Source organism: Sebastes fasciatus, chromosome 7 (assembly GCF_043250625.1).
Source record: "Sebastes fasciatus isolate fSebFas1 chromosome 7, fSebFas1.pri, whole genome shotgun sequence".
NCBI lineage: Eukaryota > Metazoa > Chordata > Actinopteri > Perciformes > Sebastidae > Sebastes > Sebastes fasciatus.
In genome coordinates, this window is record NC_133801.1 from 14784640 (window position 1) to 14801353 (window position 16714).

Sequence of the window (16714 nt, forward strand, 5' to 3'; positions counted from 1 at the left end):
CAAACTTTAATAGGCTGAACGCATCCAACAGAAACACTTTAAAGTCATTGAGGTCAATCTATCTGGGGCGCTGCTGTATGGAGCTCCTGGACATACTCACTCACACCCACATACTGTACATACACACAGAAATAATCAAAATTGTGTTCAAATGGCCTTTTTCCCACATCAATATTCAGCCCAGAAATTTCCATTGCAATTCTAACACACCATCTTGGTGAAACGAGGCATCTGTGCAGCTAAATGACGGCGTGATGAGGATGACAGACGCAGATAACTGTTAAGGAGTGTCGCTTCTGATTTTTACACACTTGTTGAGCCTCACCCAAACTGCATCAATGAAGGCTCGGATTGAAGAACAGTATGTGTGAATATGAAACTAAAAATACATTTGCATTGATACCCAGAACGGCAGAACGTATGACACTGTATATATACATAAGATACACACAAACACGTATTTTGGTGAATTTCAGTGGGAACAGGCAGTCTCTCTCTCACAAACACACAAGCACTTAAGCACCAACCCCGATGCCCTGACGGATTAATCCTCACATCTGTTCTGCTGGAGAGATTAACCTGCTGCTTTTACTGCCTCATTGGCTCACATGCACGAACCAATGAACACACACAAACACAAAACACACACACACACACACACACACACACACACATGCAGCACTTTCACTCCTACATACTGTACAATCATATGATACATGGCAGCACACATACAGAGATGCTGCCATAATCCGTCAAATCGGGGGATACTGTAAGAGTCATGACATCACCAAAAACGTTTTCATGGGACTCGAGAGACAAAACTAGAAGACCTCTATGAAGAACAAAATACATTGAAAAACAGAAGTTATTCCTTTTAAACTAAGGCGGTATATTGGCAAGAATCTGCCGATACGATACGTATCATGATACAGAGGCTTTGACTCCATATATACAGGAAAACTGACATAGTATAAAGAACACACCGCCATATAGAGTGCTGCAGGAATGAATCTTAAAACGCGGAAATGAGTTAGCATATTAGAACTTCCGGTATTAGAATGGGTTCTTTGAATGGGTTTTTAGTAAGATGCCTGAAATAAAGTCTGTGGTTAACGCAAGCTTAAGAGATTTTAACGTTTTGTTCTACGATATAAAATACGTCAGTAAATATCCCCTTGAATTTTGAAGGTTGTCTTAAAAAGTCGGTTGCTAACAAGTGGCTAAATGGGACTACTAAACGTCATCACGCCAAACACCAGTCCGTCTTCAGCTTAGTGGTGGTGATGTGAAGTCATGTGACCGTTTGTTTATAGCCTTACGTTAGCTTTTTACTTCTGGTGATTGCATTCACGCTTCAAAAATCATAAAAGTGGTGTTAATTTGTGGAGATTATCTTGCTGAACAAAACGTGTAAGTGTCTTAAACGTTTGTTTTCCACAGAGCTTATTTTCTGCAATAATCCAAAATCCAATGGAAAAATCCCATTGGCTTTTTGTTGAGGGAGCCCGGGCGATGCTAACTTCCTGGTTGGCCTACAAAAATACACTATCTCCATCACTTCAAAGAGGAATGGGGGGGATTAGGAAATATGGATCTAGAATAATATTGTTGTAAAATATGTAAAATACCAGTTCCTTTATTGTTGTACTATATCTTTTGTGTCAATAACAAATTTGAACATAATAAAAATCGATAGTGTTTTTGAGAATCTACATAGTATCACAAAACATAACATTTCGATACTCAGTGTATCGATATTTTCTCGCACCCCAACTCCAAACGCACCTTTTAAAACTAAACAAGTGTAATTCTTTCAAGCAGCTCCTGCAGGTGGCACTGCACACGCTGCAGATTCACCAGCAGCCAAATCACAGACAGTATTACAGTATTGGTGATGGTCCAGCAACAAGCTGCAACAAAGCATTTACAAACGCACACCGGCTGTAAGAGAGGAATGCAGTTGGACAAGACTTTCAGCAACTGACTGCGGAAATGCGTATGAGGAGGGTTGACTCAGAAGTGCATTAGCATTGCAACAACACACACACACCTGCCAGTATAAATAAGGGTTGAACATGTAAGATTGTATATATGTATATAATTGATCTTTGCCCTCCTGTCACTGACATCAATTAATGAGTATGTCTTCTTGGAAGATATTGTTTACGTGAATGTTCATCTTTTTCTTGTATGAATGCCTTAATTTGCGCATGTGTGGTTGTGTGTCATTAATGTGCGTGCACATGTGCCTGCGTCTCTGTCTAGGTAATTGGATCTGAGCAGAACATGCCGACACTGGCAGCCAATCAAACGTTTTTTTTCTGTTTTGCTGCCAATAACATTAAATCCTTCTGCAATATAAAACACAAATGCAGACACACGCACCAACATACTGTGTATAAACACACACACACACACACACTCTAACTAATGCAGCTTGATGGCACGTGTGAGGATACAAGAAAGCAGAAATTTTAAATTGTAGGCATCTGCTTGTCACAAATCATACAACACAAAAGAAGGAGCGAGACAGACCAAAACGAGATGTAGAGAGAAAAAAAGGAGAGAACGAAATGAGGTTCACTGCTGCGGGGATTGCAACAAGAAGAAAATTACATCAACTCAACTGAAAAACCTAGCAGCCTAAAACACACACACACACACCTACACACAAACTCCCAGGTAACAACACACAACTAGAGACCGCTGTGCAAAAGGTACGCCACTCAAACCCCAATGTCACTGTCTTTAATTTCCTCCCTTTCATGTTTATTGCTGCTGTGTGTTTAATCTTTCCGTCATTTATCTGAGCCCTCACACACACACACACACACACACACACATGCACAGAAGCCCCAGGCAAGCAATAAGTATCTCACCGACTCAATTAACAGAGAAACACAGAGAGCTGCAGCAACAGGAGCTGAAACTTACCTCCGCCCGACAAAAGTTACTCAAAAAGTAATACCTCAAGGTTTCACAAGAGGACAGAAATGTGTGTGTGTGTGTGTGTGTGTGTGTGTGTGTGTGTGTGTGAGTAAGAGGAAAAGAAAGAGGGAGATCGAGGGACTAAAGGAACAAGATAGGAAGCTCATAAAAGAAAATTCTCAAAAGTGATTTTGAGAGTGATTACATGAAGGGAAAACCAGAATATAGTATATTGAAGGGATGTATCTCTAGCTGGAGTTGTTACAGGCTGGACAAATATAAAAAAAAGAATGAAAGGAAGAAGGAAGAGAGAAGAGGGCAGAGGGCATGGAGCATATAGCATCCTGTTTTTCAGACAGCGTGAACAAGACAGGAGAGAACAGAAGAGCAAATCCTACCTGGAGTTGTTCGGACAACGTGGTGGACTGTCTGGTAGTCAGGGCTGGAGCTGAACTCTCCTCAGGACGCAGAAACACTTGCTGACCGCGTCTGCAGGCATCAAAAATAACAGTCAGGACCCTCAGTGTGTGTGTGTTTGCTTGTTTGAGTTGTCCGCTGTGCACACATGGAGTCAGCTGTTACAGTCTGAGTGATAAGCTGCTGGAAAAAAGAGTTTTTTCACACACACACACACACACACACTCAACTTATCTTTTCCCTGAAGTGAGGAGTGCAGGAATTTAAAAGGTGTGTGTGAGGGAATGTAGGGGAAAAGGTGAGCGTGTTTACGTGTGTGTGAGTGTGTGAAGTCCTTACAGGTCCTTTCCTTTCTTCCTCTCGAGCGCAGTCATGTCATCTCCACCTGTCGTACGCAGAGAGAGCGCTGGAGTCACACACACATTCACACACACAGCGACGCACCGATGCACACACTCGCGCCGGCAGGCTGAGACACACACTGTGACGCTAACACTGCGAGCTGCAACGCATAGAGTGAACACAGTCCCTCCTCCTCCTCCTCTCTCCTCTCTCCTCCCACCTCTCTCTCTCTCTCTCTCTCTCTCTCTCTCTCTCTCTCTCTCTCTGTGTCTCTCTCTCTCTCTGCTCCTCCTCTGGGTCTTACTGCCTCTCTCAACCCTCCCCATGTTTTACTGTCCTACTGTCAGTACGGGCAGGATACACACAAAAAAACACTATAGTACAGATACAGTAAGGGTTGACTCTCTTTGACCGCATGGAAAGTGGTGGACTTTTGAACCCAATCACAAATATTAATAATAGAATTAGTAATAGAATTATTTAATATTATAATTTTATATTTATAAAGGCTCTTCGCTTTTGGATTTTACAGATTTTCTCCAAATAATAGACTTTTTAAAATTATGTTTACCTGATTTTCACCGAGATTGTGGACACTGTTCTCACCACAGAAACACACCACTGACCATTGGATTAAAACATAGATTGTATATAAGAAGAGGACGTAGGCACCGTGACGTCACCCATTGGTTTGTGGACTGCGTTTTTGAAGCCTTAAGTTTGGCATTTTGGCCGTCACCATCTTGTTTTTTTGCAACCAGAAGTGACACGAGAGGGTGGAGCTAAGTACAACCCAACGCTGAATAAGACCAAAATGTTACAATTAACTTTCACGAACTGAAAACACACTGTGAAAGGGTTAAAGTTATAAGATGAAAACACGGAAAACTCCCAGACCGGACGATGCAATCACAAGGTAGCCACGCCTTAAAGCATACCCTGCTTTATGGTCTATTTGACTCTAAATGGGACCATAAGTTACTAAATGAACATCATGCTGTATTGAAGAAGACTTGAAACTAGCGATTGAGACCATAAACTCATGTTTACAATGTTTACTGAGGTAATAAATCAAGTGAGAAGAAGGGTCATTTTCTCATAGACTTCTATACAATCGGACTTCTTTTTGCAACCAGAGGAGTCGCCCCCTGCTGGCTGTTAGAAAGAATGCAAGTTTAAGGCACTTCAGCATTGGCTTCACTTTTCAGACCCGCAGTTTGCCCACTAGTTCAAACATTTAAAATGTTTACCAATGTTTATTTTTCTTGACAAGTGACCTCTTGTGGACATGTGGATTATGACGAATTATAAACGTAAATGTCTGGAGACTGGTGTTTTCATCCCATCTCCTATCGGCAGTCAACTTTATCTTAGTTTAAGTTGACTAAACTTAACCAACGATAGAGTTAACTGTTTCCAACAGGTCAGAAAATGATTATACAGTATGAAAGATTTATTTTGGAAGGCAATAACAAATTACCTTTTTGTTGTTGATAAAAAAAACATGGTCTATTTATTAGCTTTTCTGGAGCTTTCAATCATTTCACATGATCGTCATCAGTAGATGGCATTTACCTATTTGTCAGGGAATTGTAGATGTAGTTCTTCCTGAGCATTTTGAGGACTTCTGTTATTAGCTAATAAATGGATCTTTAGGTGAGACTGTTTTGGTGTTTTGTTTATCTTAGTTTCCAGTAAGAGAAATTCTCTTGTGGCAGTTCTTGCCTTCAAATGCTATTTCTAATCTAATCTGATTTTCACCTAGGCTTTGATTTATTGTTTTTTCTTAATTAAAAATAAAATACAATCAATTCCTTGAAGGTAAATCCATAAAATGTAATAAACCCTAACGTAGCCTTCAACCAGCCTAACAGAAACAACGGTCACACGTATATTTATAGTGCGCCACATCACCACACCTCTATACATTTAATCAGCCTGCAGATTCATCATATCAGCCCCAATCTGCTGCAGGAAGCGTCCCGTGTGCCTCTGACAGATCCGAGGTGACATTGGTAGTGACGGGACATTTAGCATGAAGCTGTACAGGAGGTTGAATAGGACTGTCTAATGTAGTCCATCAATCTGACAACAAACCTCAGAGCCATTTACTAAAAACAAGCTTGCCAGCAGCTACGTGCACTCACACACAATGTCATGTCATACCACATGACAATGTATTTATTAAGCTGCTCTATTGAGTCAACACTGTGCTGCTGATTCTTATGATTTGAGATTTTGACTGCTATTAACTTTGAGGGTTTTTTAAAATGCATTGTGGCTCAAGATAAGAATATCGTTGAGCATGATGTTTGTCAAATTGTGTGAATGTAGATCACTTAAACGGGCATTGACTGAATCCATTTGAAGCTATCACAGGCAAACAGCCACAGTGTTGGATTTAAAAACCAGCTGACAAAAGCAGCTTCGCCAAATCAAATGAAGTAAGCCGCTTCGGTTCAAATGCTGAAAATTGGCCTGACTGGGAGAAGATACTGTTAATTGTTTGGAAAAACAATCAAAACTAAGTACTGTTGTGACGTGTTTACTGGAGGTTGAAATTGCCTGAAATAAATGACGAATGTTTGAAAACTTGAACCACTCAAACAAAAAAAATCAGATTAGATCAGTGTGTCTTTTTGAATATAGTAGATATAGAAAAAAAACTACTATGTACACTACAATGTTGCATTATATACAGTATATTATTCTATATACTGTATGCTTGCTCCAATGCTTAATTGGAGCTCTGACATGCATACATTAAAGGTCCCATATTGTAAAAAGTGAAATTCTTATGTCTTTTATATTATAAAGCAATATAAATATAAATACTGTGAAAGCACCGAAACGCTCAATCCATGGAGAAATACTCACAGCCCGTATTCAGAAACTGTGCACTTTGAACAAGCTGTTAGGATTTCTGTGATTTTGTGATGTCACAAATCTTCAAAATATATACTATTTCAACACAAACATTCTAAATGCGTCCCAGTTTATTTCTGGTTGCAGTGTACGCAAAGAACGTATATTGCCAAGAAGTGAAATTCAATTGATCATTCCATTGCAACATCAGCGCCCAGCAGCAAAGCTACGCTTCCACCATTTTGGACTGAAAGCGACTACCGGACGCCAGTAAAACGTCCGCCTCAAAGTGCCATACGGAAGCAAAATAAAATTATTTCTACTCTATTGTCATAGAGTAGCAGCGGCGGCAGCAGCTATTGTCAAAAAAACTCTGTCTTTGCTTCTATAATCTTTGGTGTATGTGGATGACATCAGCTGACAGGAAGTAAACATCGACCCAAGCTGCTGCTTAGCGACGCAATTACGTTGCAATTCCATCGAAATGCGCTAAAACTGGGTATTTCAGATAGAGGGTAAATACATGCATTTTCAGGCAGGCAGTATGAGGAAAATAAAGGTTTTTTGAACATTAGAGCATGTAATCATGTTCTAGCAGAAACATAAAATACAAGTATGAACCTGGAAATGAGCACGATATGGGAACTTTAAATGAAATACCGAAATCAAAACTTTCAATTTCTGTTGATTTGATCAATGTTTGAAGAAGTAGAGGTGAAGAGAAGTAGAGTTCACAGGGGCAGCTAGTCAGAGGTTGGTGGAGTCATGTTGAGGCGAGTGTGCTCCGCTATTAAATACAGTAATATCCCAGTAAACCCCGAGGCTGCCTGTTTTGTAAACATGACCAAAGGTTATTCCAGTACAGCAGAACCTCAGACTGTATTGACCAGTGTTGGGTAATAGCAGCAAGATACACAGAGCGATAATAAGCACTGCACACTGATTCATATTATCAATTCTGTAGGGCTCGCATGAACACGCACACACACCACACACACACGCACAACCATGCAACCACACACACACCCATGTAGGTAGGAGAGCAGGCTCTCACATGTCCTGAGAAAAACACAGAAGCAGCCAGAAAATAGGTTAGTTCAAAGCAAATTTTCCCTCAAAGACTGTCTCTCTTCATCTGCTGTGGACTCTGTGATCTAGATTACCTTTTAAACACACACACATACACACACACGCGCACACAGTAACACACACACCACACCACTGCTGCCTAATTCAGCTGACTGGAGTATTGATCCCGAGTTTGTGATTAAAACAGGGACTGTTGTTGCCGCTCAAATACAATCAACACACGAACCCACCGAGTGATCACTTACTCAGTACTCACACTAACACACGCGCGCACGCGCACACACACACACACACACACACACACACACACACACACACACACACACACACACACACACACACACACACAGTGAGACAGCATGAATAACCACAGTGCAGAAGAACATAATTAGCCAGCCGTGGACCTGGAATCTGATGAGGATACAGCCGGTAACCTTGGTCTGCCGTGTGTGTGTGTGTGAGTGTGTGTGTGTGTGTGCTTATCAACAAAGCATATGTCAACATGAATGTGTTGTCGGCTGTGATACGCTTTTATGCGTGTGTGTATATGATGCACATAAAAGGAAGTGCATATGTACGTAAATCTCTTAATGTGTGTGTGTGTGTGTGTGTGTGTCCTGACTCCCATAAAGCAGCGGAGTGATTGAAAGGTCTAAATGGCGAAGGTGCACTCAGGGGAATGGGGCTAATCTACATAATGGTGGAGCTATATTAACGGCATCCTGATGCACACACACACACACACACACATACACACACACACACACACACACACCTAGGTGTCAATTGAACGGGAGCCTCTTTCATCCCCCACACAACCAGCTTTTTTTCCTGCTGATGCGACTGAGCCGGTGAAAAAGGAGATAATGAAAACATCCGAGTTAAAAATGCTGCAGGAAAATCTATAATCAGTATGGTTATTTGAAGTGTACTATCTCCTCATTCAACTGTGTTGTTTAAAATTATAATTTTTAAGAGTTGCAGTTTTTAATGCAGGTTTAAATACATATTGTTCATTGTATTCGTGATAGTACTCACTGATTAATGCCTGATTATTATAAAACAACCTTTCTGGTGACAGATTACTGCCACTCTGCAGATATAATTACATCCCATTATTTATTTTCCTCTGCTAAAATCAAGCTAAGCAGCGTTCTCTAAAAGCAATTCTCCATGACATGAAAATATTAGGCGTCTCTTTTACTCCATCCCAGCTTGAATGCATTGACTGACATCCTCTTCTGTGGAACAATAGTGATTCCTCGTCTTGAGGTGGCCGCTCCAGAAATGTGCTCAGCTTGGTGAGAAATGTGCACTTGGGGAAATGCTTCTGCTGTGTGAGGAACCGGAAAAGATAAGAGAGAGGCAGTAAACGGCCGTGGTTGCAGAGGGAGTATAAGGTGTAGATTGTTCGGGTGGATCAGGAAGGTGCTCTGCTGGTCTTGCAGTGGATCCTAATTCATCCAACTAAAATCAATTCAATCAATTGGTCAATAGGCTGAACATTTATCATCAACTATTTAGGTAATTGATTCAACTTCTTAATCATTTATTGAGAAACTAGAATTACCGCCTTGCAGTTGTATGCATCCACCAACTAGACCATATTGCGGGGTTTTTTTGCGTCTTTTTTCTATTGTTCCCAATGAGGAGAGAGCGTACTGTATGCAGCCGCCTGGAGAAAAAGCGCTGCACCCTTCTTTTTCAGAGCGCTCCAAACTTTTTTGTGCAACTGCTCCGAGTGCTTCTAGTTGAAAATCTCTGAACTTTTCAGAAAGGCACTTGTGTCATCACTCAGGATGAGTGGCTCCCCAGCACCCTGCCAGGGCTTTTCTGCCAGAAACAAAATGCTATATGGACACTAAGCCTTAGTCTTATGGTGATTTATTCATGCACACAAAGGAGATTGATTAAAATTGCTATTAACGGTATTATTCATAGGCTGATATTTATACCAGAATTGGCTATATATTAAGATTTATTGAGAGAAACCAAGTAATTCTATGTAAAATCAGACATTCAGCAACCCCGTATAGCCAGGATGTAATGATTCTTTGTTTCATACCCACAATTTTCTGCCACTAAGACGATTAGTGAGATTGGCAGTCGAATCGGGCTCCTTAGATGGAATTGTTGAATCCTCGACTACTCCGGGTCACTGTGGTTTTCTATTGTCTCACACAGTATTGAGAGGTATTACGTGCCGTTTTTTGTTTATAATCTTTTTTCACACAGTGTGCACATAATCCATTACACTCATTATTTACTTGTATTCAATTATTTCATGTTGCTTTCACAATGTTTTATGTCCAGAACATGCAGTGCATTTATATTCTTTTCATCTTATATATACAAGAGCATTGAGCTGTTATTTAACCAGTCTATAAGTATATACTGTGTGTCTAGGTAGGCGTGGAGAAGAGAAAAACCAAGGTTACTGGTGTGACTCCCGCTGGGGCCGCCAATGCTGAAAATCTATGCACTCACAGAACTGTAAAGTGCCTCGAATAAAAGTGTTCACCACATGGTGTATGACTAACAGCTTAGAGAAAAGAGTGTGTCTGAGAGTGTGAGTTTAACTTCACCTTATTGTTACTCATAATTAATTTCCTTAAACAACACGAGCAGTAAAACAACAGCAGGAAAGCGACAATGACACACCCTACTTTGGAAAGTCACGCAGGCATACGCAATCACACACTTAACAGCGAGCTGCACTGTTTGTATTGATAACCTATTTCAACAGTGCAATGCATTTGTTAACCTGACTCTGCTCTGTAAGGCACGGCTCTTTGAAACAATGAATCTGGATGCAACAAGCATCAATAACACTGCCAACGGGATGTGGAAAAACACAGCCAGTGTGTACTGAAGCAGGCAAGATAAAAACCCAAACGTCACATATTTCACCTTGTAGTCAAACTGTATTTACAGCATGTGGACCACATCATGTGTTAAATGAACAGGATATGCTGCTATGAACATTTGTCTTCAAGTGGAAAAAAAATACTTTTTAAGTCTTTCATTGTGTGAAGGACACTGCAGTCTGGACACCACTGCTGCAAATGTGCTCCAACTGCAAGACCCATTGGAAGGCTTTTATTCTTAAAGGGATAGTTCGGGTGTTTTGAAGTGGGGTTGTATGATGTACTTATCCATAGTCAGTGTATTACTTGCTAGTAGTATTTCAAGTATTTCAATTCAATATTAGGAATTATTGCAATTTTTGTTAACTTTTTTAACACTAAACCATGGGAAAAAGTTGAATCATACACTTCTAGGGACTTTTACTTTAGAAAATATCTAAATTAATACAGTAAAAATGTTTGATATTCAGCATGTATGTAATCAGAGATGTCCTGAAGTCAAATACTGTATATCAGTTATTGTCAGGAATTCTTTCTAATTTATAAGGGATATGTAATGTTTTTTTTTTTTTTATTATTTCGGGTGAATATAATACAATCTTATGTTCATACCGTATATGTATTTTGTATATACAATTCCCTTAGTTAACATCTTATTTTGAAAACCAGATGTAGTATCACGTGTATACTTCCGCTAACTTTCCGTCAGCGCCGTTCTCTTCAAACATCCGTGGTCAGCTCCATCGGGGCCGTTTGAATGCATTTAACATAAATGTCAGTATATGGATGCTCGACAGTTGTAGCGTCTGATGATTTGACCACGGAGATGAGAGTGATGGCTGGCTTGACCGCACATTACCGCAATACGATAACGTTTCCTGTCCATGACAGAGTTTGCATGCAGCTTTAGCCATGATGTAGCCTTTACTGTATGTGTAGTGTTTAGGTGTATAAGTTTCACTTTCAGTTCAGTTCCCCATCGGAAAGGGTCGTCTGACGGCAAGGTAAAGCGCTGAAAATATTTGAAATATAGCGTACACTGAAACGAATATTGATTTTTTTTTAGGTGGGCCTTTCTTTTAGGTGGCTAAACTACGTTTTGCTGCCGGCCCCGTCCACAGCAGTACATTACTTTGGTTCTGTGCCGTAAGTCCTGTCTGCTTCTCCAAACCGGGGGCGTGTCGACCGTCATCTACTGTAGGTAATACACTGACTATGGATAAGTACCTCATAAAACCCCACTTCAAAACACCCAAACTATCCCGTTAAGTGCAGGTATTCATTTTGTGTTTTCATCAGTTGATCAAATAATCTGAAGAGCATAAGTGATAAGTTTTGTAAGCAAAGCAAAGCAAAGGTCTTAAGATGACTCATAACTTTTCAAGCACTGCAGAATGTGCTTCATTTACACATCAGGACATTTCAAGGTAGGTGCGTAGGCGGGGCTCTTTTATGTAAAAAAAAAACCTTGGCCTCTTGTTCTCCACTGCTACAGCGTCTCAACATTGTGTCACAACATGCAGACTATCCACACACCAAAGTATAATAAAAACCTTTCTGGCTTCTATTCATCAGAAATCACAAAGCTGCTTCACGTCAACATTTTTGAGAAGCTGGTTGGTGGTTGCTATGCGAGTTAGGACGTTGGCAACCTGAACAGTTTATAAGCCAGTTTCCATACCAACACGCAATGTCTCCTAACTATAGTCCATCTCGGCAGCATTGAGAAGTGAGTAGAGGCGGAAGAGAGGATGAGAAAAATGAAAAAGAAGAGATTGTTCTATAGAAACCTATATATAGTCCACCGCTCCTGAGAAATCTCACCTGCTGCGCAAAACAATAGTAGAACCCTGCTACTATATGTCTGTTAATGGTTGTGTGTGTTTGTGCGTGAGTGAGTGTGTGTGTGTGTAGGACAGGACACACTAACTGAAAATTACTGGTGAACTAATTCACAGGTGGATAGAAACATCCGGTTGGATGTATAACTCCTGAGTTTGTTTCTAAGCTGGACCCGATTGATGGTTCACTATTGATGAAATTGGATGCTATTCAGCAGATAGTCTGTCTGAAATCCAGCTTTTTTTTTCTCCAGAGTACATTTACAGTACCTTTTAAAGCACTGAATGGGTTTGCTTAGTAAGTAAGTGCTTAAACACTCAAAGGGAAGGTTCAGCGTACAAAATGTGGAGTGGTTTCGCGATGCTGCGAGGCTGCCAATTTGCTGTGCATGTGGAGAGTAATGATGATAAAACTAACGGGCAGATCTGGCAAAAGAGGACCAGCCAGTTTTATCTGGCCTTCCAGCAGCAAAACGGACACATGCTCTGTTGGCTTTGTTCTACGATCAGTCTTTTCTTACTTGAGTGACCGCTGTGTGTAACAACTGGTGGTGTGACCTTGGATTGGGCTGACTCGGAAACTATTATTGTCTCTAAAGACATCATAACTGATCCTTTGATCCTCATGAGGGTCACTGTCACTCACTGCTGATGCAGAGAGCTTCTGAGTGGATTTATAGCAACAACAACTCTGCACTGGTTTAAACCAGTGGGCAACCTCCGGGTCTGAAAAGTGAAGCCAAAGCTAAAGTGCCTTAAACTTGTATTCTTTCTAACAGCCAGCAGGGGGCGACTCCTCTGGTTGCAAAAAGAAGTCTGATTGTATAGAAGTCTATGAGAAAATGAGCCTACTTCTCACTTGATTTATTACCTCAGTAAACATTGTAAACATGAGTTTATGGTGTCAATCGCTAGTTTCAAGTCTTCTTCAATACAGCATGATGTTCATTTAGTAAATGATGGTCCCATTTAGAGTCAAATAGACCATAAAGCAGGGGATGCTTTAGGGTGTGGCTACCTTGTGATTGACAGGTAGCTACCACGGCGTTGTCCGGTCTGGGAGTTGTTCGTGTTTTTTTCTTACAACACTTTCACAGTGTGTTTTCAGTTCATGAAAGTTAATTTAAACATTTTGGTTGCCTGAAAATGTCTAATTCAGCGTTCGACTCTACTTAGCTCCACCCTCTCTTGTGTCATTTCTGGTTGCAAAAAAAAAACCAAGAAGGCGACGGACAAAATGCAGAACTCGAGGCTTCATAAACCAATGGGTGATGTCACGGTGGGTACGTCCACGTCTTGTATACAGATTATGGTTTAAACTTAGTGAGAAAAACGGTTCTATCATCCTGCTGATCACTCTGTAATGAAATAATTAAGACCCATGCAATTGATGTCAATTGATAACCTCTGCAGTTATTAATGTCTCATTTTCATAGCTAAAGCAAGATTACAAGACCATCCCACCTTGTTCAGTTTCTCATTAGTTTCATGATGGGTTCACTGATTCCCTGTGAATGATGTTATGTGTATAATTATCTTTATACTGTAAAGAAAGATATGGTTTGGGACACACGGTTAAACTTTATCTATAAGAATCTAGAAACATTCCTGGCTTGTTCCTTCTGCCTTCAAACTGCAACAACCTGATAGTCAAAACACCTGATGCTGTAAATGAGAACAGCTGGCAAATATGTGTTTTAGAGGTTGGCTACAAGATGTTGCTCACTAATGTTACAAAGGCTGTTGGCATTTATTTGATTCTGTCTCATAGGTTGGTTACGAGTGCAGTCTGCTTGTGTTTATATTACCACTTTCTAATGGAGCACCATCTATAAAGGGTTTATACGTTGTAACGAATGACTTTACGAATGATTAATATATCAATTAATTCTTTATAGATCAGTTAGAAGCCTTATACACTAATTTGGGGAAGTACAGGAAGTAAACAAGTCGCTATTACTGCGGTGGCAGCTCCCTACAATACACACACGTTTGAATGCAAGCTGTCCTAAGAGGTAAATCATTTTCTTCTTTTACCTTTACTTTAACGAGTTCGGGAAGAATCTGAGCAGTTCTCAGCTTCCTTCCTTCCTTCCTTCGTCAGCTGAGTTAACACTGCTTACCTAGCGTAGCTAACGTTAGTGGGCTGAGACACTGTCTAGGGGCTGCGGGGGTCCCATAGAATGAATTAACTCATCAACTAACTGTGGCGTTATTGTGAAATGTAACATTAGTTGCTCCAACTACAGCAACCTAATGACCAAAGTAAACATCATTTGGTCGGCATCACAAACAGAACACGTATAAAGTGTCTGCTAACTGTGTTAACAGGTGACTCTCAGCTTAATGCGTCGTGGTTGTTCGTATTGACGGCAGCAGTTTGTCCTCGTGAAGGCCTTCAATTTTACTTTAATTAATTTTAAATACATACTCATCTGTGTTTATTATCTACGGGAGCCATTTACGCATGTTACCACGAGTAACCATGGACACATTGGGCTGAAAGTCATCAGTTAATACTGTTAGCAGGGAGTAGTCACTACAACTTCCCACGCAGTAATGGGGGCAGTGCTAGATGGCGGAACACACAAAGCTGTCACCGGGTTCGTCTATAGAACCGGATCTCGATCCCCATCCTTAGTCAAAAGGATCCACATCCTGGCAACCCAAAACGTGTTCATATTAATGATACTGGTACTGATCTGTCTGCAGTTATTTGGAGACGCTGCTCAACCTGCACAGTATGGAGGACAGAGTTTGTGTCTTCCAGTATGCATGTCCCAAAAAAATCAATGTGAACAAAAATAAAAGGTATTAAAACGTGTGTTTATGTGTTGGTAAAGGAGAGCTCCTCTCCTGTCGTAGTTAACTGCTTCCTTCCTGATGGGCTTCTCAACAATGTTCAGGCACACACGCAGGCGCATGAACTCACACACACGTTTCCTTCCTTTAGTATAGGTTATTCATGTCAGAGGTGAGTGAGAAACAGTGGGAAGTTTGAGGAGTTGGTGATTAAAATCCAGAGGATGAGGAAGTGAAAAAGAGATAGTGAGATGAAGAAGGAGACGGAGAGATGGAAGGAAGTCAGCAAACCTGCTAATGGGAAGTTAAAGGTGGAGAGGGAGGAACCTGACCCTGTCAATCATCGTCAGTGTAGCCTCTGGTAAACTTGGCATCAGCTAAAAAGCTTAAAAGCTGTCACAGCTGACACACAGTAGTTGTTACAGGAACACATGAACACTACAGAGAGTAAACACACGGGTCAAATGGAAAGTGGGTGAGTGCTGCGGAAAATCTCCAGCAGTGAGAAAGGTAGAAACAGGGAGCAAGGTTAAAAGATGGAGTGACAGAAAACAAAGAGAGAGAGCAGCCTACAGAGCGAGAGAGCAGGAGCAAAACATGGAGGGAAAACACTGCGGCAACAACAGCAGCTGTAGAAAGAAACCAAAGAATAATAAATGGGGAGAAGTCATGCAGGGGCAGTGAAAAAAAAGAAGAGAGACGAAGGAACACTGCAGCAAACCAACAAAACGTCCTTCCACCCTCTCGCTCTCTACTTTCTTTCTTTATTCTACTTTCTTTCCACAAAACTACCCAACAACTAATGAGGTGTGGGCGACAGAGCCCAACAGTGCCACCCGTGCAGTCTAATGTGTGTTTGGGAATGTAAACGTAACGGGATATTTGTGTAGAAATGTTTGCACGTGTTTGCATATGCGTGCCCTGATAGTAACCAGATAGATCAGACGGAGAATGTCTAGCTATATTATTACCTCTGTGCTCTCTTTATCTCTTCTCTTCTCTAATCTAATTGGCTCCGCAGTTCGACCAATCAGCCTGCGAGTCGGCGTTGAGCAGGCTGAATAGATGCTACAAGTGGTAATGAAGACGACAGCGTGTGTGTGTGTTTGTGTGAGCGTGAAATAACCACGCTGACTCCGATTTGTTGCTATGGCACCCCATCTTCCTGAGGTGCGAAAATCACAGAACAATTTATACCCCCAATTTCCTCTCTATAATGAAGCAGTGAATGCACTGACCCTGGCGCGCAAGCACGCACGCACGCACACACACATTTGCAGCAGCTTTATCCTCTCAAAGAGCAACCTCGACCCTTTGGAAGAGATGATGGATCAGAACTAACCTCAGAGACTAAATGGAGTTATAAAAGAGAATAACCAAAATTTGGTTTTAGAGTTTTTTGTTAGAGAGCAGAAGTCTGTATTGTAGCTAAAGGAGAAAATTATTCATGTCCATATAACTGACAGTAAGTGCAAGTAAGACTGCAGAAATATCAGATGGGAATTCTCTCTACATGTAAAATAATGATGCAAGATGTTTTACAACACAGAGATAGAAGGGAGT

At 40.9% G+C, this 16714-nt stretch overlaps 1 protein-coding gene across 2 annotated transcripts in view; it reads right to left on the reverse strand.

Moving 5' to 3' along the window:
- pde2a (phosphodiesterase 2A) overlaps positions 1-16714 on the reverse strand; it is a 178031-nt gene that overhangs the window by 118999 nt on the left and 42318 nt on the right. Inside the window, exons 1-2 of one of the 2 annotated variants that reach the window (XM_074641806.1) lie at positions 3685-3867; positions 3327-3417 (exon numbers count right to left, since the gene is read on the reverse strand). In XM_074641806.1, coding sequence (XP_074497907.1) covers positions 3327-3417; positions 3685-3719 — 126 coding nt within the window. In that variant the 5' untranslated portion in view covers positions 3720-3867. Of the gene's footprint in view, positions 1-3326; positions 3418-3684; positions 3868-16714 lie in introns of those variants that run through there. The other variant, XM_074641808.1, reaches the window with a different exon arrangement.